The sequence below is a fragment of the Pongo abelii genome, chromosome 1 (assembly GCF_028885655.2).
Source record: "Pongo abelii isolate AG06213 chromosome 1, NHGRI_mPonAbe1-v2.0_pri, whole genome shotgun sequence".
Classification (NCBI taxonomy): Eukaryota; Metazoa; Chordata; class Mammalia; order Primates; family Hominidae; genus Pongo; species Pongo abelii.
The window spans coordinates 47212832-47237500 of NC_071985.2; the positions used below are offsets into that span (position 1 = coordinate 47212832).

At 40.7% G+C, this 24669-nt stretch overlaps 3 protein-coding genes across 22 annotated transcripts in view; 2 read left to right on the plus strand and 1 right to left on the minus strand.

Moving 5' to 3' along the window:
* Positions 1–5788, minus strand: part of PPP1R12B (protein phosphatase 1 regulatory subunit 12B) — a 237618-nt gene extending 231830 nt beyond the window's left edge. For 14 of the 17 annotated variants that reach the window (XR_008510683.2, XR_008510700.1, XR_008510694.2 and 11 more), the window contains exon 1: positions 5344–5781. Coding sequence is in view for 10 of the 17 variants with exons in the window: in XM_054523004.1 (XP_054378979.1) it covers positions 5344–5634 (291 nt within the window). In the remaining 7 variants the exon portion in view is untranslated. Of the gene's footprint in view, positions 1–5343 lie in introns of all 17 variants that reach the window. The other 3 variants (XM_024247091.2, XM_024247136.3, XM_054523047.1) reach the window with 2 other exon arrangements.
* The window catches only part of SYT2 (synaptotagmin 2), a 527556-nt gene that overhangs the window by 353811 nt on the left and 149076 nt on the right, over positions 1–24669 (plus strand). The gene's annotated exons all lie outside the window — the stretch shown is intronic.
* UBE2T (ubiquitin conjugating enzyme E2 T) lies at positions 12399–22304 on the plus strand. 4 transcript variants are annotated; one of them, XM_054523121.1, is made up of 7 exons: positions 12399–12543; positions 18457–18633; positions 19217–19286; positions 20721–20826; positions 20941–21039; positions 21184–21267; positions 22001–22304. In XM_054523121.1, the coding sequence occupies exons 2-7, from the start codon at positions 18615–18617 to the stop codon at positions 22124–22126; spliced, it is 504 nt and encodes a 167-aa protein (XP_054379096.1). In that variant the 5' UTR covers positions 12399–12543; positions 18457–18614; the 3' UTR covers positions 22127–22304. The 4 variants fall into 4 exon arrangements, with proteins under 4 accessions (XP_054379096.1, XP_002809649.1, XP_054379099.1 ...); XM_002809603.5 differs by having other exon boundaries at positions 12411–12543; positions 18457–18629; XM_054523124.2 differs by having other exon boundaries at positions 12517–12964.

The following is a 24669-nucleotide window of genomic DNA, read 5'->3' on the forward strand; positions in this document are numbered from 1 at the left end:
CTGGACTCAAGCTATCCTCCCGCCTCAGCCTCCCAAGTAGCTGCAACTACAGACATGCACCAACATGCCTGGCTAATTTTATTTTTTTGTAAAGACAAGGTTTTGCTATGTTGCCCAGGCTGGTCTCAAACTCCCAAGCTCAAGTGATGCTCCTGCCTCAGCCTCCATCTACTGTGATTACTGGGACAAAATAACTGATGAATGACTGTCATGAGCTGAGGGTGGGAGGAGCTGTCTACCAAGGAGCACAAAAAATCTTGAGGGTAACGGTAATGTTCTACATCTTGATTATAGTGGTGGTTCCTCAACTGTATGCATTTGTCAAAACTCTTAGGATGCTACACTACAAAGAGTGAATGTTATTGTATATAAAGTATATCTTAATTTTAAAATATTTTAAAAGAAAAAAATAAACTACTTAGTTTTATGTTAACAACAAGACCGGTCCAACTCCTTACCTTTGGCAGAATTGTGCTTAATCCATATATATTGACAGGTTGCCTATTTCAAAATACTCACAGAGTAGAAGATTCTAAAAGCCCAAATGGTCATATACAGTTATTCAGCAGGAGTTTAAGAATTGGGGAGAGGCCAGGCGTGGTGGCTCCTACTTGTAATCCAAGCACTTTGGGAGGCCGAGTGGGGAGGATTGTTTTAGTCCAGGAGTTCAAGATCAGCCCTGGCAACATAGTGAGACCCCCGCCTTTTCTACAAAAAATTTTAAAAATTAGCTGGGTATGATGGGGTGTGCCTGTAGTCCCAGTTACTAAGGAGGCTGAGGTGGGAGGATCACTTGAGCCCGAGAGGTTGCAGCTGCAGTGATCCATGGTCACACCACCACACTCCAGTCTGGGTGACAGAGCAAGACCCTGTCACACACACACACACACACACACACACACACACACACACACACACAAAGACGAAGAATAGGGAAGAAATTCTGCGGAACAAATGAAAGTCATTTTTATCTATACTTTAAAAAAAAAACACACAGACAAAAAGCTGAATTTCCCAATATGGCTTTGAGGTCCAACATAGTCTGATGCAACATATTAAGCAATTTGAAGAGGTAAGCTACTAAAATGGCTCAGGAGAGATGACTATTCTAGATGCACAATAATAAAGGAGCAAACAGGATTTTTCTGAATCCTATGTTGCCATGGGTCCTGACACTAAGCAGAATTCAATATTCAGGGTAAGGCAAAAGTAACTTCACAAGTGGAACCAGGAGAGGAATGAGTAATAAATTTAGAATAAAAGAGAAAAGGTTAAAAGCACAAGTTTTATTTTACCATATGAGTTAGCACACAAAATATACTATTTTATATTGAACTGAACACACATTCATCTTACTCATCTTCTGTCTCTGTCTGAATATAAATTGCTCAGCCTATCCTCCTCCCCTCACTTGTTCCCATCTCCATCTCTCTTCCTGAGAAATACGTGATTTTAGCCTCCCTAAGGCTACAGCGTCAGACTGAGGCAACTCTAGAATGACAAAGGCTTATTCAACTACAAATTGAATTCCAGTCTGGTGAGACCTTGAGGGTCCAAATTTGGACTCTGCACATTACAAAGACAGTCTGAATTTCTTTTTTTTTTTTTTTTTTTTGAAACGGAGTCTCACTCTTTTGCCCAGGCTGGAGTGCAGTGGTATGATCTCAGCTCACTGTAACCTCCACCTCCAGCGTTCAAGCGATTCTCCTGCCTCAGCCTCCCCGAGTAACTGGGACTACAGGTGTGCGCCACCACACCAGGCTAATTTTTGTATTTTTAGTAGAGACGGGATTTTGCAATGTTGACCAGGCTGGTCTCGAACTCCTGACCTCGTGATCTACCTGCCTCAGCCTCCCAAAGTGCTGGGATTACAAGTGTGAGCCACCGCCCCCGGCTGCCAGTCTGAATTTCTGAGTCAAGTATGGAATTATTCTAATCTCCTTGGTAGCCCTCCAAATGAAGACTGATCAGACTGCGCTAAGAGACAAGACCTATGGTGACTGACATCCAGCATCCCTCACCACACTCAGCACAGATTTAAGAGTCAACATAATACATGCTGAAGTAAGTAAGCATTCATTTTAATAAATCCTAGAAAAATCTCTTTTCTGAAAGTAGGCACTTGCCTCTTCCAACAGCAATAATTTGGTAGATATCATGTATCTAGGACTAGAGTATCTAAGATTATAATGCTAAGGATATCAAGATAGGTGCTAATAGTCAAACTTAATAAATAAATAAAAGAAAAATTTTAAAGTACTACTCCACATAGAATTATTAACAAATATTCCTGGCCTTACAATGTGTATACGCAAATGAAACAGAAATTCCTTTGTGGGCAAACAAGTGCTTTCAAGGGTTCTATAATCAGATTAATACCTTGTTAAGGACTCTAGGACAACACATGCATACACACCAAATCTTAATTTAGTCACTGAAATTTAGTCTGCATCAGTTTCCAAGGCTTTCATTAGAGTTGGTCTAACCTTTGAGATACTTCTTATCCCAGTCTAATGCAAGTATTATTAATAGGCCCCCTGGAGCTTGTTATCTTTGACTCAAGCACCTCGTGGTCTCAGCAAAGGCTGCCAAGAAAGAAGGTCTCTAAGTCCAAAAGAAGCATCAAGGCATCACAAGTTGCAGTGCAAATCATCTACTGTGACGTTGTAGGAGGAGAAAAATTGTCCCCCAGTATTATCTGGGGGCTTCTAACATGCCAAGACAATAATCCACAGTTGGTCAAGTGGCCATGGCCAAAAGAGAGAAAAGAAGCAATTATCCAGATAATTTATATCGTGCTTGTATAACAAATGGACATTTTAAATAAATAATTCAAATAATTGTACCACTCACTCTCCATTTCACAGAAGGTGAATCCATTGTAAAGTAGGTGGTTCAGCTACCAACAGCTCCAGTCTCACATTTGAAAATAGTCTTTTATGTACCTTAGGAGTTCTCCAGGTCGGCCATGCACGGTGGCTCATGCCTGTAATCCCAGCACTTTGGGAAGCCGAGGCGGGTAGATCATTTGAGGCCAAGAGTTTGAGACCAGCCTGGCCAACATGGCGAAACCCCATCTCTACTAAAAATACAAAAATTAGCTGGGCATGGTGGTGGGCACCTATAGTTCCAGCTACTTGGGAGGCTGAGGCATGAGAATAGCTTGAACTTGGGAGACAGAGGTTGCAGTGAGCTGAGACTGCACCACTGTACTCCAGCCTGGGAGATACAGTGAGACACTGTTGTGTTTTTTTTTTTTTAAACAACAACAACAACAAAAACTTCTCCAAGTCATGAAGACACACATTGTAACTCTTCGGAAACTGACTTGTAATGTTCTGAAGCCAATAAAGGCCCGTTGTCTTGATTCAAAGATATAGTTTCTCAACAGACCTCAAATCTTTAAGCAGCTTAATTTTTAGCTGAATTTGTCTAGAATTGAGTACACCTGTTCAGTTCAACTTCTTGTCAGCCCTATAAATTGAAAGGAATGCTTATATTGCATTTATAGATGTTAAAAAAAAATCCATAGCTGTCATCCCCTTCTTCTCTTATTTCAATAGATTACTAGGCCAGGCACAGTGGCTCACGCCTATAATCCCAGCAGTTTGGGAGGCCAAGGAGGGTGGATCTCCTGAGGTCGGGAGTTTGAGACCAGCCGACCTGGTTTCACCAGGTCATTATGGTGAAACCCCATCTCTACTAAAAACACAAATATTATCTAGGCGGGGTGGCAGGCACCTGTAATCCCAGCTACTCAGGAGGCTAAGGCAGGAGAATCGCTTGAAACCGGGAGGCAGAGGTTGCAGTGAGCCAAGATCTCGCCATTGCACTCCAGCCTGGGCAACAGAGCGAGACTCCGAATCAAAAAAAGAAAAAGAAAAAGAAAAACAAGAATTCACCTTCCCAAAGAGCTCAGAAATTTAAAGTTTAGAATTTAATGTGGTTCTCTTAGCTTTTATCTCATTTTACATTCAGCTCTTTATTAAGTGAGATATAGATCTCTGTGACATAAGTCTGAAAAATCCATGCCTATGGGCCACTTCTTTACTTTCTAACTTTGCACAAATAATTTTCCTGAGCTTCAGTTTCCTCACCTGTAAAATGAGAATAACAACACTACCTGCCACACCTACTTCAAAGGATCACTGCTGAAACTCACATGGGGTAAGACATATGAAATCAAACAGCAAAGCACTCTACAAATATTGGTTACACCTTAGGTGGGGAAATATTATGAGCAGGAAAAAAAATGGGTACAAAATAGGGTGAAAGAGTTTCTTCTACCTGAAATAGAAGGGTTGCAAACATAGTGAGAAGTAACTCACTATATATTGGCTAAATATATTTAGGGAAGTGGTCTGATATAAAGTTGAGTTATTATTTAGAAGTAGATTCTCATGCCAACACATTCACTTTGCACAGACGGCAGAAGAAGAAAAATACAAAAGATTAAGAGTGGGTGTCCGGCTCTCAGCTCACCAAAATAACTGATGAAGTTCCACTTGAGGAGAGAGGGGTAGTTAGTCATGGCAGTCAGTAGACAGAGAATATTGCTGCATTAGGTGATAGAAGTAAAGGTGTCGTTACCAAGCACAGATTATCCACAATCCATATAGTATAGCTATACATAGGGCATGGGATTTCTATAGAGAGCTTTAGAAAAAAAATATAATAGAAAAACTATTCCATAAGTATCAAACAGACAGAAGTAATTCAGTAACTTAGTTCTCCATAGGAAACTCTCAGGGAGGTAGCACTGCTGAGAAGAAAGTTAAGACACCTATAACAACGAGGTCTGGGGTGTTCTAGGAGCTGTAGCCTAGAGGCAACACAAACTGTTTTGAAGTACTACAAATCAACAAAACAAGAGGTGTGGTTTCAGACCTGCTTGTCTTTACCCAGTAAAGGGCTTTACTCTTTAAGTGATATAAGATATTCTATAATGGGGACACACAACTGAATTTTCTGAAAGGGCATCAAACAAATGACACTGTGCCTATGAGTGACGCGGTGTGCAGGCACGCCAACCAGACATAAGTGAAGATAACTAATCTACAGGGATAAGACCAGGGACAAAAATCACCAGTAACCATGACAACACAAGTAGGTGGAGGGAAATACAAACACTGACCAAGCAGCGGGGTGACACTATTCCTTCAGGTAGAGAGACCCTGGGGTCAGAAAAAGACTTGATTAGTGGAGGAAGCTGGCCAAGAATGAAACCGATTAGCCCAAAAGGGCAGTGTCCATGCAGGAGTCGGCGGCAACACGGGGTGGCTCGCAGGGTCAAAGGCTCATCTGTAGGAGACTGGACGCCTCTAAGACCGAGAAAGGAGTTACCTGGTGCAGGGCTGTCAAGCCGTCCACGTTGACCGTGTTGATATCAGCACCTCTTGCCAGAAGCTTTCTCACCTCGTCGGTGTCCCCGCTAGAGCAGGCGGCCAGAAAGACAGCACCGTCCTCGAAGCGGACCCTGGGGCTCCCGCGCCTGGTCAGCGGCTGCCGCCCCGCGCCTCGTCGCTCCGCAGGCTCCTGCTCTGTCAGCGAGCCCCGCCAGCGCCGAAGCTGCTCTGCCCGCCGCATTCGCGCCGACTCTGCCCGCTTCCCTCCTAGGTGCTCCAGCTCCGCCATTGCGCCTGCCTCGGCAGCTGCTGCGAAAACTACCAACACTAAATTACTGTTGGGGCTCGAGTTGCCGCTGCCGCCTCTCTCAGAACCTTTTCAGCCGGGAGCAGAGGGCGGAGACCCTCGCGCCGCCATCTTTACTCCTCCCGCCAGTAGCACCGCCCGCACGCTCCCTCGGCTTCAATACGCAGGCGCTGCCCGGCCTCGGGTCATCATGGGACTCGTAGTAAGAGGCCTGCCGTAAGTGCACTTGGGGGCCGTAAGGGAACTACAAATCCCTGGATGCATCAGAAAAAAGGCGAGGACCAGCGGCTCCCTCTTTCGCCACGGGACCCAGTGGGGTCACCTTTGCCCTAAAGCTGGAACTGTCTCCTGGACTGGCGTCAGCCTCTTCCTCTGGGCATTTTGGGAGTCGTAGTTTATTCTTGTTATGACTAGTAACTAATCTTAGCTCTCTAATTATCACATCAATTCTTTGGAGTGGAAAAAGGCGGTAATTATTCCTATTTTCTGGAGGGGAGAACTAAACATCAAGTACCTAAACGACTGGATTCTATATCCTAGTTCTAAGTCTAGGGTTTTATTAACATGTGTATTAATCACAGTAAATGTGAATGTGCGTGGGGAGGAGGAGCATACATACAGATACAGTGTTACATGTTTTACATAGATACTGTCAACTTACTCCAGGCCCAGAAAAGATCTTGAAAACGATGCATTCAGATGTAGTGAAAAGAATTTAAGCTGTGAATTTAAATTGAATTCACAGCCGTAGACAAATTACTTGACTTCTCTGAGCCAGTTTTCTTATGTGTAAAATGGAAATAACATCTCACAGGGTAGTCTTGTGGATCAAATGAAATAATACATGCAAGGATGCCTAATACTATCTTTGGCACATATTGGATCCCAATAAATAATTTCTCTTCCTTCTCCTTCCTCCTCCTCCTCCTCTACTCTTTTCATATGTCTTAAATTTTTACAAGACAAAATAGATGTCTTCCATGATTTTTATTTCTTTTCTTTTGAGACAGAGTCTCACTCTGTCACCCAGGCTGAGTGCAATGGCGCAATCACGGCTCATTGCAGACTCAACCTCCTGGGCTCAAGCGATCCTCCCACTTCAGTCTCCCCAGTAGCTAGGACTGCAGGTGCCCACCACCACACCCACTATTTTTTTATTTTTTTGTAGAGACAAGGTCTCACCATGTTGCCCAGGCTGGTCTGGAACTCCTAGACACAAGCGATCCTCCTGCCTCAGCCTCCCAAAGTGTTGGTATTACAGCCCTGAGCCACTGTACCTGGCCCATGATTTTTTTTTCAAAGCTAGAGAAAGATACTATCAAGCATACTAAATCATACTAAATTCCTAAGGTAGCAAATAGAACATTTTTATATTCACCAAGACTGGGTTATAAAACATGTATCTGTCCGATTGTTTTGTTTTGTTTTGTTTTGTTTTGTTTGAGACAGGGTCTCCCTCTGTCACCCAGGCTGGAGGGCAGTGGCATGGTCGTGGCTCACTGTAGCCTCCACCTCCCAGGCTCAAGCGATCCTCCCACCTCAGCCCCCCAGTAGCTGGGACTACAGGCCTGGCGTCACTATGCCTGGCTAACTTCTGTATTTTTTGTAGAGACAGGGTTTTGCCATGTTGCCCAGGCTAGTCTTGAGCTCCTGGGCTCAAGTGATCCACCCACCTCAGTCTCCCAAAGTGTTGGTATTACAGGCATGAGCCACCGCATCTGGCCAGTCCGGTTGATTTAATAAGTATAACCTCCAGTGCTCTAGCCCTGAACAAAATATAATTAAATGTGTTACCCATAATGAAAGAGTACATATGCAAATATTAGATTCTTTAAACATTTCTGTATGTTTAAAATTTTTCATTTAAAAAATGTTGCAAAACGATTGGGGTATTGTAAAGGGAAACTTTATTATATTCTGTTATGTGAAAATTTGCCTGTTCCTCAATTTCCCCCGAAATGAAGTGGAAATCATACACTAAGGAAACAATTAATTATTGAATTGAAAGCCTCAAAAGTGACATATAAATGTAAAAAATATTATGTTCAATAATACTGTGTCTACCCACTATATGCTTTAGTAAGTTATTCTTAAATACATTATAAATACTAATTAAACCTTATGTCAAATCTGTGTACTATGAATAACAATGTACATAAGGAAAATCAAGGTATAATAATGTATACATTATGTAACCTCATTTTCCTTGCTACATGCATTTGTTTATGGCCACCATAGAACTTGTCATGTCTCATCATTTATTGCAATTAAAAATTCTTCGCCAGACATGATGGCTCACGCTTGTAATCCCAGCATTTTGGAAGGCCAAGGCGGGCAGATCACTTAAGGTCAGGAGTTCAAGACCACCCTAACATGGTGAAACCCCATCTCTATTAAAAATACAAAAATTAGCCAGGCACAGTGGTGGGTGCCTGTAATCCCAACTACTCAGGAGGCTGAGGCAGGAAAATCGCTTAAACCTGGGAGGCAGAGGTTGTAGTGAGCCGAGATTACGCCACTGTACTCCAGCCTGGGTGACAGAGCAAGACCGTCTCAAAAAAAAATATATTCATGAGATTTACTTTGTAACATATCACAGTGGGACCTCCTCTTATTCCAATTCAGCCTCTTGCTGATAATTACTATTGCCCACAAGCTCCCAAATAGAACTCTCCCTAAAGGATAAAAGAAAAATTGATATTAAATCAAATAGGTAAGAATACTCAGCTAGAAGCCAAATCCTATTTACAGTCCTCATGCATCATTTCAATATTATGGTCCTCGTATATGATAGCTGCTCCTATATATATATAACTTTATGTTTTACTGGCATACTGGTCTTCTAATAAGGATTTTTAAACTGGAGTAAATTTTTCAGGGATCAATAATGATGCTTCTTTTGGCTGCATTATTTTGTATTCCGAATTAGGAAGCAAAAAATATCTGGTTCCAGTTGTTTAAATAAGCTAAAATTGACCCACTCCAGGTTAAATCCTTACTTTCCCAAGAGATATGAATTTAAATTTCTTTCTTTCTTTTTTGGAGACAGAGTTACCCAAGGTAGAGTGCAATGGTGCCAACATAACTCACTGCAGGCTCAAACTCCTGGGCTCAAGCAATTCTCCTCCCTCTACCTCCTGAGTAGCTGGGACTATAGGCACATAAAATTATTTTATTTTATTTTAAGTAGAGACGGGTCTTGCTATTTTGCCCAGGCTGGTCTTGAACTCCTTGGCCTCAAGTAGTCCTCCCACCTCAGCCTCCCAAAGTACTGAGATTTTAGGTGTGAGCCACCATGCCCAGCCTGAGCTTAAATTTCAACACAAATTGTCTGTTTTTCTTTTTTTTTTGAAACGGAGTGTCCAGGCTGGAGTGCAGTGGTGCGATCTCAGCTCACTGCAACCTCTGCCTCCCGGGTTCAAGCAATTCTCCTTGAGAAGCTGGGACTATAGCCACCCACCACCATGCCTGGCTAATTTTTGTATTTTTAGTAGAGACAGGGCTTCACCATATTGGCCAGGTTGGTCTCGAACTCCTGACCTTGTGATAAACCTGCCTTGGCCTCCCAAAGTGCTGGGATTAGAGGCGTGATCCACCGCGCCCAGCCAAGAATTCAATCTCAATATAAGGAAGTTCCAGGAAGCCAGAAGTATTTCCTTACCATACCTATTTTATTTGCTTCTTTTCTTTTCTTTTTTTTCCTGTGGAAGTAAGAGTGTAATACCTTCTTTGGAGATTTTACAGAAAAGTGTAAGTAGTTAAATTCCTTGGATCGTTTAAGTGCATACCTACTTGGAGATAGAGGAATATACCTCCTGGCTATATGATTATTGAAAGTAGTAATAATTATTATAATCTAATTAATTTTACAGGCTCAGCCAAAAAAAAATGCCATGAAAACATTCATCTACCTATAATGACTTGAAAAGATTTTTCAAATCAAAATCTTATTTTTTCTAAAACATCTTTCCCAAATAGGGCTTTCTGAGAATAACTTACACAATCAGCTCATTAAACAAGTATGGTAATTTAAATTTCCTAAATAAGTATTCCATTCCTTTATTATTTATTTATTATTTATTTTTGAGACAGGATCTCACTCTAGATTTGCAGTGGTGCAATCACAGCTCACTGCAGCCTTAACCTCCTGGGCTCAAGTGATCCTCTTACTTCAGCCTCCCAAGTAGCTGGGACTACAGGCATGCACCACCATGCCTGGGTAATTTTTGTATTTTTTGGTAGAGATGAGGTTTTGCCATGTTACCCAGGCTGGTCTCAAAGTCCTGGACTCAAGCGATCTGCCCACCTAGGCCTCCCCAGATGTTGGGATTACAGGCATGAACCACTGCACCTGGCTATAAGTATGCTATTCTAAAGAAAATATAAGCCTGGCCAACATGGTGAAACCCCGTCTCTACTATAAATACAAAAATTAGCCGGGCATGGTGGTGGGCGCCTGAAGTCCCAGCTACTAGGCAGGCTGAGGCAGGAGAAGCGCTTGAACCCAGGAGGCGGAGGTTGCAGTGAGCGACAGAGTGAGACCCTGTCTCAAAAAAATAAAAAATAAAAAATAAAAATAAATAAGATATATTTTCATATACTAGTGAGTAAATCCTGACAAATACTACTGTATAAAAATAAAATACAATTTTTATACTTTTACAAGTACTAAGTGAGCCTGCTATGATGTGTTGTTAAAGTGAAGAAACCTTTATAAAATAATAATTTTCATAGCTACACTTTAAAAATAAATTATAACATTAGAATGTTCCATTTTAAAAAGCAGTGACATCTGTGAAAAGTTTATGAAAATCTTTTAGCCTGGCCTCTATTCCTACCAGTTAACATACCCCCTCTGGTGGACAAATGGAAACTGTACATTTAGTGTATGGGGTTCTTTCTCTTTTTTTTCTTTCTCTTTGTTTTCTTCCTCCCTCTCTACCTCCTTTTCTTCCTTCCTCTTTTTTCTTCTATCCTTTTTTCTTTCCTCTCTGTTGCCAAAATTATAGGGATTTACTTGTTTTATCAAACCATCTCTCTTTTCCACCGGACTCAATACAGTTCTAAGAGACATTTTTAAGACCTATTTCTCAGAGAACGACCCAAGGAAGTAATCAATTTCAGTTCTGAAGACAGAACTGTAATTGAGATACAATTACAATTGGGGCAGGGAGAAAATAAAGACAGGTATTGAAAGGACTAAAACAGAAAACATCAGTAGTAAAATAAGCAGGAACTCAATTATGACAGAAAACACTTGACTAAATGCTGAGTAAATGCTAACAATAAATGCAAACCCCTAACAGCGAACTGGAATTAGACTGGACAAGAATGGGATTCCTTATGTTTGTTTCACAACTTTATAATAATTAGTAAACTACTGTAGTTGGCTTATTCTTACAACTAAGGTGAGGAACCCCAGGGGAGCATCACAGAGTCCTAGTGAACATGTGGTGCCCTTGAGAGAAAACACACCACATAATGGTTATGGGGAACCATTTGCCACTTAACACCAGTTTTGACTAGATGTAGACATCACTGCAGTGGCCAAAATTATACTGATTTACAAGTTTAGAAAGAGACTGATTATTACTCCATTACCCATAATAGTAATAAATAGTATAATAGTAATAAATAATAGTAATAATAATAATAAATTACTATTAGTATTACCATCGTTGTTCCAAAGCTACACAGTGAGCTGAGAGCAGTCAGATGAGGGTTGGCTTTTTGTTTGTTTTGTTTTTCCACCCACAGCATTCCCAAAGGCTAGTCAAGTTCCAGCCATGTCCTTTAGATTAAGTCAGGTCTGTGCCATCTTTTAGCGCTCATGAAGCATTGGCCTCTGGCAGAGGCAGCTCTGAGAAGTTAAGGTTGGCTTAACTATAAACAGGTTCTTCCTTGTTCAGAAAGTACCATGCATCTAGCGTTGGAAGATGGTTTAAAAGTCATCTATTCCAGCTGGGAACAGTGGCTCACGCCTGTAATCCCAGCACTTTGGGAGGCTGAGACCGGTGGATCACCTGAGGTCAGGAGTTCAAGACCAGCCTGGCCAACACAGTGAAACCCCGTCTCTACTAAAAATACAAAAATTAGCTAGGCGTGATGGCGCTTGCCTGTAATCCCAGCTATTCGGGAGGCTGAGGCAGGAGAATTGCTTGAACCCGGGAGGCAGAGGTTGCAGTGAGCCGAGATTGCACCGTTGCACGCCAGCCTGGGTGACAGAGCGAGACTCCATCTCAAAAAAAAAAAAAAAAAAAAAAGTCATCTATTCCAAACTGCCACCCAGTACAAGGATCCTTTCTGCACTATCCCTAACAAGTGATGACCTAACTTCCACTTGAACGTTTCCAGTGATGAAGGAATTCACTACCCTACCTACTTTGTTCTTCAGAGTTCTAATTGATAGAATGCTTTATTGAACTAAGTTCTGCATCTCTTAGACTTTCATCCATTGTCCTTAAATGTGTCCTCTGAATAAATGTGTCCTCTGAAGTAGTAAAATCCTCCATGTGAAAAATACTTAAAGGAAGACAGCTATCACGTATTCTCTTTTCCAGATTAAATATTTTTGGTTTCTTTCATTGTTCTTGCTAAGAAACGATTTCCAGCTCCTTCCTTGGTCTGACAGGGCCGACTTTGTAACCGAAATTGGACTGCCGGATAGCGTCTCAGGGTTGAGCCGCAGGGTGTAGGACGCTAAATGGCTGCGCCCAGCGCGCGCTCTCATTTGAATGCGTGAGCGTTCAGAGCACTGGCCAATAGAGAGGAGCGGTGGCTGCGCTTCTTTGCCGGTGGATTACTGTGGGCCACTGTAACCGTCCGAGGTTGCGCAGGCACTGGTACCCCGTTGGTCCGCGCGTTGCTGCGTTGTGAGAGGTGTCAGCTCAGGTAAGCAAGGAGAGTATTCCGGTTCCCCATCTGAAAGAAGTTACACTGGAGAAGGTCACTGAGTCTTGCGGGGAAGGAGTCCTGTTTCCGCCTAATATGGGAGTTTTCGTCTCCTCTGAAGGGAGAGCCTCAGAAAAGCCACTGTTGAGCGGAGGGTCTCACCGTATCTTTGCATGAAATCGTGGTCAGAGCTCCCCCGAGCTGTCCTCCTGCCACAGCAGGGAGAAATTTGCCACTAGAAGGGACATAACAGCCCAGTACTTGCTGCGGGTTGTGCACTGGCTGTTCTTTTGTCTTCCTCAACATCTGGTCCAAACCCACGTTTCGTTCATTAATTATCCAAATTTACTGCAGACTTGATACAAAAAAAGACTAGGGACCTGCCGTCAAGGAATTCTTCCTAAGGAGAAGAAACTATCAGGTAAATTAGAACACGATGCAAGTAGATGCAGACGCACAGATGGTGACGTTGGAAAGGTGTGAGGGGTGGGGAGGCATTACTGGAGAAGGAGTTGTAATTTAATATGTAACCTTTAATATCTAAAGGTGTGAAAGAATAAAACTTTTATGGGCAGCGGGAATAGTGCAGTGTGGCTGAAGCATGAGTTTGTGGAGAGTAGATACTGGATATAAGGCGGGATATAAGGGTTAGATTGTAAAGAACCTTTATACCCTGAAAAATAGGCAGTTATTCATGGCATTTGAGCTAAAGAATGGCATATGCCAATTTTGGTGAGTGAGGCTGGAGTCTGGTTGCTTCCTTGGGAGAAATTGTCTTGTTTGTTCTAATCCTTTTACCATGGCTTTCCACTGTTCTCATTTTATATAAAGGTATACTTTATACTTGTGATACTTTTACTGTACAGTCAGCCCTCTGTATCCATGAGGGATGGTTCCAGGACATGCTGCGGATCCCAAATCCACCAAAGGTCAAGTCCCAGATATAAAATGGTGTAGTATTTGCATATAACCTATGCATGTCCTCCCATATACTTTATATTTAAGAGATGGGGATATCCTTTGTTGCACAGGCTGGTTCTTTTTTTTTTTTTTTTTTTAAAGAGTCTCGCTCTGCCACCCAGGCTGGAGTGCAGTGGCGCAATCTTGGCTCACTGCAACCTCCGCCTTCCCGGTTGAAGCCATTCTCCTGCCTCAGCCTCCCAAGTAGCTGGGATTACAGGCGTGCACCGCCACACTCTTCTAATTTTTGTATTTTTAATAGAGATGGAGTTTCCTCATGTTGACCAGGCTGATCTCAAACTCCTGACCTCAAGTGACCCACCCACCTTGGCCTCCCAAAGTGCTGGGATTACAGGTGTGAGCCACCATGCCTGGCCAGTTTTGTTTTGTTTTGTTTTTGAGACAGAATCTTGCTCTGTCGCCCAGGCTGGAGTACAGTGGCGCAATCTCAGCTCACTGTAACCTCCACCTTCTGAGTTCAAGCCTTTCTCCTGCCTCAGCCTCCTGAGTAGCTGGGATTACAGGCCTCCACCCCTGCAGCTGGCTAATTTTTATATTTTTAGTAGAGAGGGGATTTCCCCATGTTGGCCAGGCTGGTCTGGAACTCCTGACCTCAAGTGATCCACCTGCCTCGGCCTCCCAAAGTGCTGGGATTACAGGCATGAGCCACCGTGCCAGGCCTCACAAGCTGGTCTTGAACCTCTGCATGTCCTCCCATATACTTTATTTATTTTAGAGATGGGGTTCTCCTTTGTTGCACAGGCTGGTCTTGAACCCCTGGCCTCAAGTGATCCTTCTGCCTTGGTCTCCCAAAGTGCTGCAATTACAGGTGTGAGCCACCGTGCCCAGCCCCACCCCCATATACTTTGAATTATTTATTGGTTACTTATAATACCTAATAAAATGCTAAGTAAATTGTTCTTGCACTGTATTGTTTAGGGAATAATGACAAGAAAAAATGTATAGTACGTGTTTGGATAAAGTTGTTTTTTTTTTCTTTTTTTTGGAGACAGAGTCCTAATCTATCGCCCAGGCTGGGGTGCAGTGGCGTGATCTTGAAGTACAAAACACTTCCATCAAAAAATCTTTATTTTTAAGAAAAAAGTATTTTTTCTCATTTTCTATTTTTGTCATAAATTTTTATTCTTTCCAGTGGAACCAAAACTTGAACTTCCTTTTGGTTGATACATGCCCAGCAAGACTGATCAAAGAAAAGATGGCACAGATAAACAGTGTTAGAAATGAAAATGGAACGAGTTAGTTAATGGGTGCAGCACACCAGCATGGCACATGTATATATATGTAACTAACCTGCACATTGTGCACATGTACCCTAAAACTTAAAGTATAATAATAATGAAATTAAAAAATAATAATAATAAATAAATAAATAAAATAAAATAAAAAGAAATGAAAATGGAAACATAACCATAGATAACTACAGAGATTAAAAAGATAAAACATTATACAAATAAATTTAAAATTGCATGTCATAGATAAATTTGTGGAAAAATTTAACTTGCCAAAATTGATGCAAGAATAAATAACTTGAATAAGATTTAAATAAATTGGATTCGTAGTTTAAAATTTTCTCAAAATGAAAACACCAGGACCAGAGTTATTCCAGACAGCTAGTAACAAATTATCTCTTGGACTAATCCACAATATGTTAAAAAAAAAAAAAAAAAAAAGGAGGCAATACTCCCTAACTCATTTTAGGAGGCTAGCATAACCTTGATAGCTAATAAAGACAAAATTAGAAAGGACAGTTACAGGCCAGTCTTACTGATTAGCATAGTGTTAAAAGCTTTCCCTTTAAGGTTAGAAATCTGACAAGAATGCCAACTATCAGCTTTTCTTTCTTTCTTTTTTTTTTTTTTTTTTGCTGTTGTTGAGACAGGGTCTCACTCTGCCTCCCAGGCTGGAGTGCAGTGGCACAATCATGGCTCACTACAGCCTCAATCTCCCCGGGCTCAGGTCATCCTCCCACCTTAGCCTCCTGAGTAGCTGGGATTACAGGTTCATGCCAGCATGCTTGGCCCAGCTATCAGCTTTTCCATTCAACATTGTACTAGAAGTTACTGTCAGAAGGCAGGAAAAGAATTAGAAGGGAAGAAATAAACTGATTATATGTGGATGATATGATTGGCAGTGTGGATTTACCATTCCCAGACAGCTCCCCACCCCAAATAGATTCATCATTAGCATTACTAAGGCTTTGGTTAAAAATCAATTAGATTGGCTGGGCAAGGTGGCTCACGCCTGTAATCCTAGCACTTTGAGAGGCTGAGACGGGTGGATCACCTGAGGTCCGTGGTTCGAGACCAGCCTCACTAACATGGAGAAACCCTGTCTTTACTAAAAAAATACAATATTAGCTGGGCCTAGTGGTGCATGCCTGTAACGCCAGCTACTCAGGAGGCTGAGGCAGGAGAATCGCTTGAACCCGGGAGGTGGAGATTGCGGTGAGCCAAGAGCACACCATTGCACTCCAGCCTAGGCAACAAGAACAAAACTCCATCTCAAAAAAAAAACATAATAATAAATTAGATTTACATGTATCAGTAAGAAATGGGTAAAAATAGTGTTTTGGAAAAGATAGAAAAATATAAATACTTAGAAATCAGTCTAACAAAAATTAGATAAAGCTTTGTAGAGAAAATTATAAAACCTTTGGAAAGCATCAAAAAAAAAGACTGAAACAGCATGTTCATGGATCTTAGGATTCAATATCATAAAGATATCAGTTATCTCCAAACTGATCTATAGCATCAATAAAATTACAATCCAAACCACAGAACCCTGTTATGATTTAGATTATAATTTCAGATATACATATTTATATATATATTTATGGACTTATGAACTGATTCTCAAATTTATATGGAAGAGCAAAGAGTCAAGAATAATCAAGTCATTCCTGAAGAAAAAGACCAGGTGGATAAGCTATAGTAAAACATCACGTTGTACACCTTAAATATATACAATTTGTATTTGCCAGTTATACCTCAGTAAAGCTGGGAAAAAATTTAAATAATAAAAATGAATAAGCTATAGTAATTCAAACAGTGGAGTATTGTCTCAGAAATAATCCACTTGACCAGTGGAACAAATTCAAGAGTCCCAAAACAAATCCACACATATAGAAATTTAATTTATAGTAATATCAGCAGGGAAAGGAAAGGATGGACTTATTCAGTAAGTGGTGTTAGAACAACTGACTATTCATATGGGGAAAAACTTTAAATTGGACCCCTACCTCACTCACTATACATAAAACTCAATTCCTAGTGGATTCAATATTTAAATTTGAATAGCAAAATTATAAAATATTTGAAGGTTATGTAGGAATATCTCTACATTTGGGGGTAAGGAAAAATTTAATACACAAAGTATAAATGTAAAGAAAGAGATTTTAAGATTGATTATGTTAAGAGTATGTGTTCATTGAAAGACACCATGTACAACATGGAAAGATAAGCACAAACTGGGGGATATTTGTAACACATTAAAGGATTGGTGTCGGCTGGGCGGGTGGCTCACGCCTGTAATCCTAGCACTTTGGGAGGCCGAGGTGGGTGGATCACGCAGTCAGGAGTTCAAGACCAGCCTGGCCAAGATGGTGAAACCCCATCTGTACTAAAAATACAAAAAGTAGCCAGGCGTGGTGACGGGCATCTGTAATGCCAGCTGCTCGGGAGGCTGAGGCAGAGAATTGCTTGAACCCGGAATGCTGAGGTTGCAGTGAGCTGAGATCGCACCACTGCACTCCAGCCTGGGCAACAGAGCGAGACTCCGTCTCAAAAAAAAAAAAAAAAAAAAGGATTGGTGTTCTTTGCTTGGTTAGTAAAGAGAGAACTAGAGTTGAGAAGAGTGTTGGGTCAATATGTGTGTGCGTGTTGGTTTTAGGTGAGAGAGACTTTGAGCATATTTGAATATTGAGGGTAAGAAAGATGGAGTAATTGATGGACTGGTATCCCTGAAGATTGGGAGAAGGTGGAATCCATAATACATGGAGAGAACCTCAGACATTTAACATTTGTTCGTACCTGAGAATGTTGACTATCTCTACCATTCTTGCTCTCACAAAGCATATGTAGACTTCCTCACAACAGCTAATATTTGTCAAATCCCTTACTATGTCAGGCATGCTAAGGCTACAGTAGTAAGCAAAATCAGACCCAGGCCTGGCCTCTTGAGTTTATAATTTATCAGTGGAAACACCCATTATTTAAAACCTTTAGTGTTTTTATTTTTTGTAGAACTTTTTGCATTTTTAATTCTTTATTTTAAAAATATATTTGCTTGCGTAGATAAACGTTCACAAGAAGGGGGTGGAAAAACTCAGATTCCCTTGTCAGAATAGAGATTAATAAGAGGAATCTTGGACTGGCATGGTGGCACACACCTGTACTTCCAGCTACGTAGGTGGCTGAAATGGGAGGATCGCTTAAGCCCAGCAGGTGGAGGTTGCAGTGAGCTGAGATTGTGCCACTGCACTCCAGCCTGGGTGACAGAGCAAGACCCTGCCTCTTAAAAAAAAAAAAAAAAAAAAAAAAAAAAGCTGGGTGCATTGGCTCACACCTGTAATCCCAGCACTTTGGGAGGCCAAGGCAGGCGGATCACCTGAGATCAGGCATTTGAGACCAGCCTGGCCAACATGGCGAAACCCTGTCTCTACTAAAAATACAAAAATGAGCTGGGCATGGTGGTGCACGCCTGTAATCCCAGCTACTCTGGAGGCTGAGGCACAAGAATTGCTCAAACCCAGAAGGTGGAAGTTGCAGTGAGCTGAGATGGTGTCACTGCCCTCCAGCCTGGGTGACAGTGAAACTGTGTCTCAAAACAAAAAAGAGGACTCTGTCCCCCACCCTCACTACATTGAAGCTGTTTGCTGAAAACTTCATAGTCGTTATTGCTGATGATTTTATGGTTACCTCTTTTCTCCTCCAGTGCATCCCAGGCAGCTCTTAGTGTGGAGCAGTGAACTGTGTGTGATTCCTTCTACTTGGGGATCATGCAGAGAGCTTCACGTCTGAAGAGAGAGCTGCACATGTTAGCCACAGAGCCACCCCCAGGCATCACATGTTGGCAAGATAAAGACCAAATGGATGATCTGCGAGCTCGTAGGTATCAAATCATGTATATGATGAAAGTCATGACCCTATTGAAGATTGTGCTGAAATAAAACATTTTGTGTATTCTTCTAAAGTAAGGAGCAGTTATAAGGTCAGAGTGCCCTACCATCTTTCTGCCCTAATTTGTTTACATTTATAAAAGGTTTGCTTGACATTTCTTGCTTCTTTGACTTTTTATTATACCTTATGCTGATTTATAGCCAAGATTTAAAGCAGTGAAGCAGTGTTTAGATCAAAGATAACCATCTCAAATATCTGTGAGGCCAGATGGGAAACATACATGATTAAAATACTGCAGTCCAAACAAAACAAATCTGTAGGTTGTATTTGGTCTTGTGGCCAGCATTTTGCAACTTCTGCTTTAGATTTTCTATATGTCCTTTGTTTGACACCATTAACTTTTTGAGTACATTAGCATTGTGGTGTGTTGCATGAGGACTTGTTAAAGTCCTGAGAGAGAATTATTGTCCTAGGCCTAGTTTCTCTATTAGGACCATAGACCTCATTAGCTACATATGGTAGTAATTCAAATGATCTGATTCCCTTTTAACTTTTTCTTTCTTTTTTCTTTTAAGAAATATTAGGTGGAGCCAACACACCTTATGAGAAAGGTGTTTTTAAGCTAGAAGTTATCATTCCTGAGAGGTTAGTATGAATCAGCTTCTCAACCTACATGGTAAAGTGCATTTATAAATTGGGAGACAGAGCAATGTAGTAGATAGAGCATAAAGGACTAGGTTTTAATCCTGGCCTTATCATGACTTAATGTGACCTTGACCAAGTTATTTTATCTCTCTGGAGTTCAGTTTCCTTCTCCAGAACAATGGGCCAGATCACATCAAAGACCCCCTAACTTTCTAAATTGTGATAAAATATACATAACATAAAGTTGACCATTTTTAAGTGTACAGTTCAGTGGTATTAAATACATTCACATTGTTATGCAACCATCACCAACATCTATCTCCAGAACTTTTCATCCTCCCAAACTGAAACTTCATAGCCATTAAACTCTAACTCCCCATTTCTCCCTGCTCTCAGCCCCTGGCAACCACTATTGTGCTTTCTTAACATTAAGCTCTCCCCCACTTTTTCTTTTAATGTTTATTTTAGGTTCCGGGTTACATGTGCAAGTTTGTTATATAGGTAAACTCATGATATCACGGGGATTTGTTGTACAGATTATTTCATCACCCAGGTACTAAGCCTAGTATCCAGTAGTTTTGCCCTTCTCTGTCCTCCCACCCTCCACCCTCAGGTAGGCCCCCGTGTCTGTTGTTCCCCTCTTTGTGTCCATATGTTCTCATCATTTAGCTCCCACTTATAAATGAGAGCATGTGGTATTTGGCTTTCTGTTCCTACAAAGACCATGATCTCGTTCTTTTTTATGGTTAAGGCCCCTTTTAATTCAAGTCTCCTTTAAGGCTGTCATCAGGTGAGTTACAGTTGTAGTTTTGTACAGAACGGGGAAGGGAAGAAATGACTATCTAACAGTTGAAACATAGACATCTAATCACTAGGTCAGATCTTGGCCAAACTTGTTAAAGTCTTGAGAGAATAGCTTAATAATCATGTGGTGCATCAGTTCTAAAAATAGACTGGGAACTTTGCAAGGTCTGTGTCTCATTAAAGATACATAATAACCAAATGCAATGTATGAATTGTAATTGAGTCCTGTTTTGAAAAACCCAGCTATAAAAAACAAAAACTGGGGAGAACAACTGAAATCTGAACAGTAAATGATATTAGGGAATTAGTTCTTAAATTTTTCATAGGGGTAATAGTATTGCATTTATATGGGAGAATGTTCTTATTCTTAGAAGATATGCTGGAGTGTTTAGAGGTAAAGTGGCTTGAATCCAGGTGGTAGATATATGGATGTTTTCAATACTGCTATTTCAAACTGATTTATTTTAAATTTTCATAGTGAAAATTTAGGAAGAGAGAAAGTTTGCCTCCCAAAGGCAGTCTCCCTGACATTTCTATAGTACCAAAATTATTGTGACCAAGAAACTATTTAAATGTATTTAGAAGCAAAATTATATAATGAAAATTATCTGTTGTCTTATTCTTTCATAGGTACCCGTTTGAACCTCCTCAGATCCGATTTCTCACTCCAATTTATCATCCAAACATTGATTCTGCTGGAAGGATTTGTCTGGATGTTCTCAAATTGCCACCAAAAGTGAGTTGTGGGTAAATGGTTGACTCTACAGCATTCTGTTTTCTTCATCTATTAAACTTGAATTAGAGTATCACATTCTAATCTAAAAGCAACTGTTTATCTGTTTGTATATAGGGTGCTTGGAGACCATCCCTCAACATCGCAACTGTGTTGACCTCTATTCAGCTGCTCATGTCAGAACCCAACCCTGATGACCCGCTCATGGCTGACATAGTAAATATCCCCATTTTCCTCTGCAATACACATCCTACCTTGTCTATAACCGCTAACTCTCCCTGTGTGAGGATAGCTGCAGCAGCTCTAACCACTGAAAATCATGTTTTTCTCCATTAATTCTTTTCTTTGATTTCATCTCAGTCCTCAGAATTTAAATATAATAAGCCAGCCTTCCTCAAGAATGCCAGACAGTGGACAGAGAAGCACGCAAGACAGAAACAAAAGGTATGATGTTTGCTACTATTGTCAGTTAATTAAGTATATATAGTATAAAATATATATGTATAAATAATGTTTTTTAGATTTGCCAAATTTTTACTGAACTCTAGAATGACTAGTTAATCTTTTTCTCCTATTGCAACCTTCTAAATAATCATTCAGCAAAATAGCCTAATAGCTCAACCAACAGTAGATGTTTCATAACAGTTGTCACCTATTGGGCAACACTAGAGGGCAGGCAGCATCTGGTTAATTTTTTTTATATTGTAGGTAGCAGGGTTAGCGGGGTGGTGTCTCAGATTCTTTTTTTCTAAGTTGTCCTTTTAACACTGAGAAGAATCTATATTTGCAGGGACTAGTTGCAGAGATGGGGGAAACTTTTCTTGTGGGACCATTCGTGGAAGAAGGTTGAAGGAAAAACTTCAGGTTGATAGAATTTCCTCATTTAGCAAAATTCAAATTATAGGAACATGGAAATTCGCACATCATAGATAGTTCTTGCTGAGTTATACCATCTTTCAGATTGAGTTACATAGCAGTTGTGTTACTTGTAAAAAGAAATAAAAATTAAAACAAAAAAATTGAAGAAGATATCTTTGAGAGAATATCGTAGGCACAATACTATGTATAAATCTTGCAACAAAGAAGTACATGGAAATAATATTACAGAGCTTCATTTTTCTCCATCCTGGCATTTGTGTGAACCTTACTGTATTTCACCCTGTCTCCTCCTTTTTAGGCTGATGAGGAAGAGATGCTTGATAATCTACCAGAGGCTGGTGACTCCAGAGTACACAACTCAACACAGAAAAGGAAGGCCAGTCAGCTAGTAGGCATAGAAAAGAAATTTCATCCTGATGTTTAGGAGACTTGTCCTGGTTCATTTTAGTTAATGTGTTCTTTGCCAAGGTGATCTAAGTTGCCTACCTTGAATTTTTTTTTAAATATATTTGATGACATAATTTTTGTGTAGTTTATTTATCTTGTACGTATGTATTTTGAAATCTTTTAAACCTGAAAAATAAATAGTCATTTAATGTTGAGTATGTGTTTATCCTGAATGTGTGTCTGGGAGTAAACTGGCCAGAGAGCTATATAATCAGAATGTTAAAATATTTGGAATTGTTGTCCTTTAGTTTGCCAACTTACCAGCATCACTAGGGATATTGAATGTTTGACACAGATGTAAAATAGCTGTAGAAACAATTCAATTACCCTTACACTTTCAGGGGTGATAGCTTTTCTGAGGTCTTAAAATAATGTGGGAAGAAGATAATAGATCCTTTTTGCAAATTTGTTTTTTTGCAGCTTTCACTTCTTGTGATTTACATAGCTGACCAGAATTCTGTGATAAAACTTTCATTTGTTCAACAAATGCTTACTGAACACCTACTATGTGCCAAGTATTATGCTGGTGTTTGAGAATGAAATGGTGAGAAAATCAGATGTGAGATTAACCAAATACTCATACAAATTTAAGTAGGGATTTCCTCTCTCCAGCATCATTTTATGGCAAGTACCATTCTGGACAATTCGGTGCCAAACTTGAATTCCCTACTCATGATTTTGTAATATACTTGACTTATCTTTATAATTCTATTTAAATGACAGAGATAACAGATTGGAGCAGAAATCAGCTGAAGTAGGAAGAGGTCGCCCAGGCCAAGCAAAGACTTTGAGGAATGTATTGTAGATATTGGACCTGCCTAGGCAGATGACTAAAGACTGTAATGCCCTTGTCCATATCACAGTGTAGCAATGATGATTTTTTACCTAGGCTAGGCACCATGCATGTAAAATGCATCTCTGAATAGGCACCTTCCATTCATCTACCTATGAATTACCTCATACTCTTTACTGAGCAGCAGCCTGTCATACTGCTTATGTGGTGTTTGGACTCATGCAAAGACAACAAGAAGTATGAATTTATGTAATCCATTAATGACAGGTCATGGCAGAAGCTAAAAATACAAATTTCTAACTTCTACAGAATTTTTGAATCCACTTTTCAAAATCAGTTACTGGTCTTTTTTTAAAGCCCAGGAATTAATTCTATTCTAGGCTTGTTTCCTATGCTTATACATACTTAAGTCAGGTTTGGAGTTCCTAGATACCGTTAGTATATAAATTAGGATACTTAGAGTTGTGAGTGAAATTCAACTCACACTGGTGATAATGAAAGAAGTTCATTGCCTTACTAAATAGGAAGTCCAGGGGTAGAGTGAACATCTGGGTTGGTAAATTCAAAGGCTCAACAATATCATCAAGATCTTGGTCTCCTTCCATCTGCCATCCATAGTATCAGCTTTCTCTTAGGCTGTTTGTTCCTTAAGTTTCTTCCCCTCCTAGGATGACTACCAGCAGCAGTTGGGGTTATGTACTTTCTATCCAGCCAGGCCAGGAGGCTCTACTTTCCATGAAACAAAAGTCCCTCTGGACTGCCCTGAAAGCAATCACTGTGGCCAGGGAAATGCCATGTGCTGATTGCTATGGGCTAAACCCAAATATGAAGTGAGAGGTGGACTTAGGGAGTAGTTGTAGGAAAAGAGCACCTCCTGTAGGACAAAACCCCTTACACTTCTATCACCATGTCTAGTCAGCTCTACCAGCTACTTTTCCCTACCTCTACTTAAAACACTAGTTCAGCTGCCATCATCTCTCACCTGCACTTTAGCCATAGCCTTCTATCTTGTTTCCTTCCCCATTCTTGACCTTTGACACTCCATGCTCTTCACAACAGCAAGAATAATCTTCTGACAATGTAAGTCAGATTTGGCTTCATTCCTCCAAGTGGCTTCATCTTGCAATTAAAAGCCTAGTCTCCCTCCCTGACCCATAAGACCCCGTCTATCCATCCTCATTGCATACCCTCAACCCCTTATACCTTACACCCTCCCAGCCACACAGGCCTTTCAATCTCTTAAACACAGCTAGCGCATCCCCACTTCAGGGATTTCACATAGCTATTTCCTCTGCCTCCTACATTCCCCAGGATAGTCTCAGCTTGAATGTAGCTGCCTCAGAAAGTCCTTTTCTATCCCATCTAAAGGAGCCCTAGATCCTCAGGTACTCTCTGGTCCATAGCCTATTACCCTAATTAATTTTCTTTATAGCACTTGTACCTATCTGGAAATGTGTTCATTTTTTAATGTGTATATTGTCTCACTCTAAGCACTGGGGATATAGTGGCTACAAGGAACTTTTCTCTCTAATCACAAGAAACACCAGAGCCAAAAGCTATTAGAAGTCATCCAACCATTTCTCTGCCTGAAGTACTGAGGACTGGGCTAGAGAACAGAAGTGACATGCCTGAGGATTTAAAAGCCCAGCTCCCTACTCCCAGCTCAGGGAAGGATGGGAAAAGGCTAAAAGCATGGACTTAGGTCAAGGAGACCCGGTTTCAGCTCT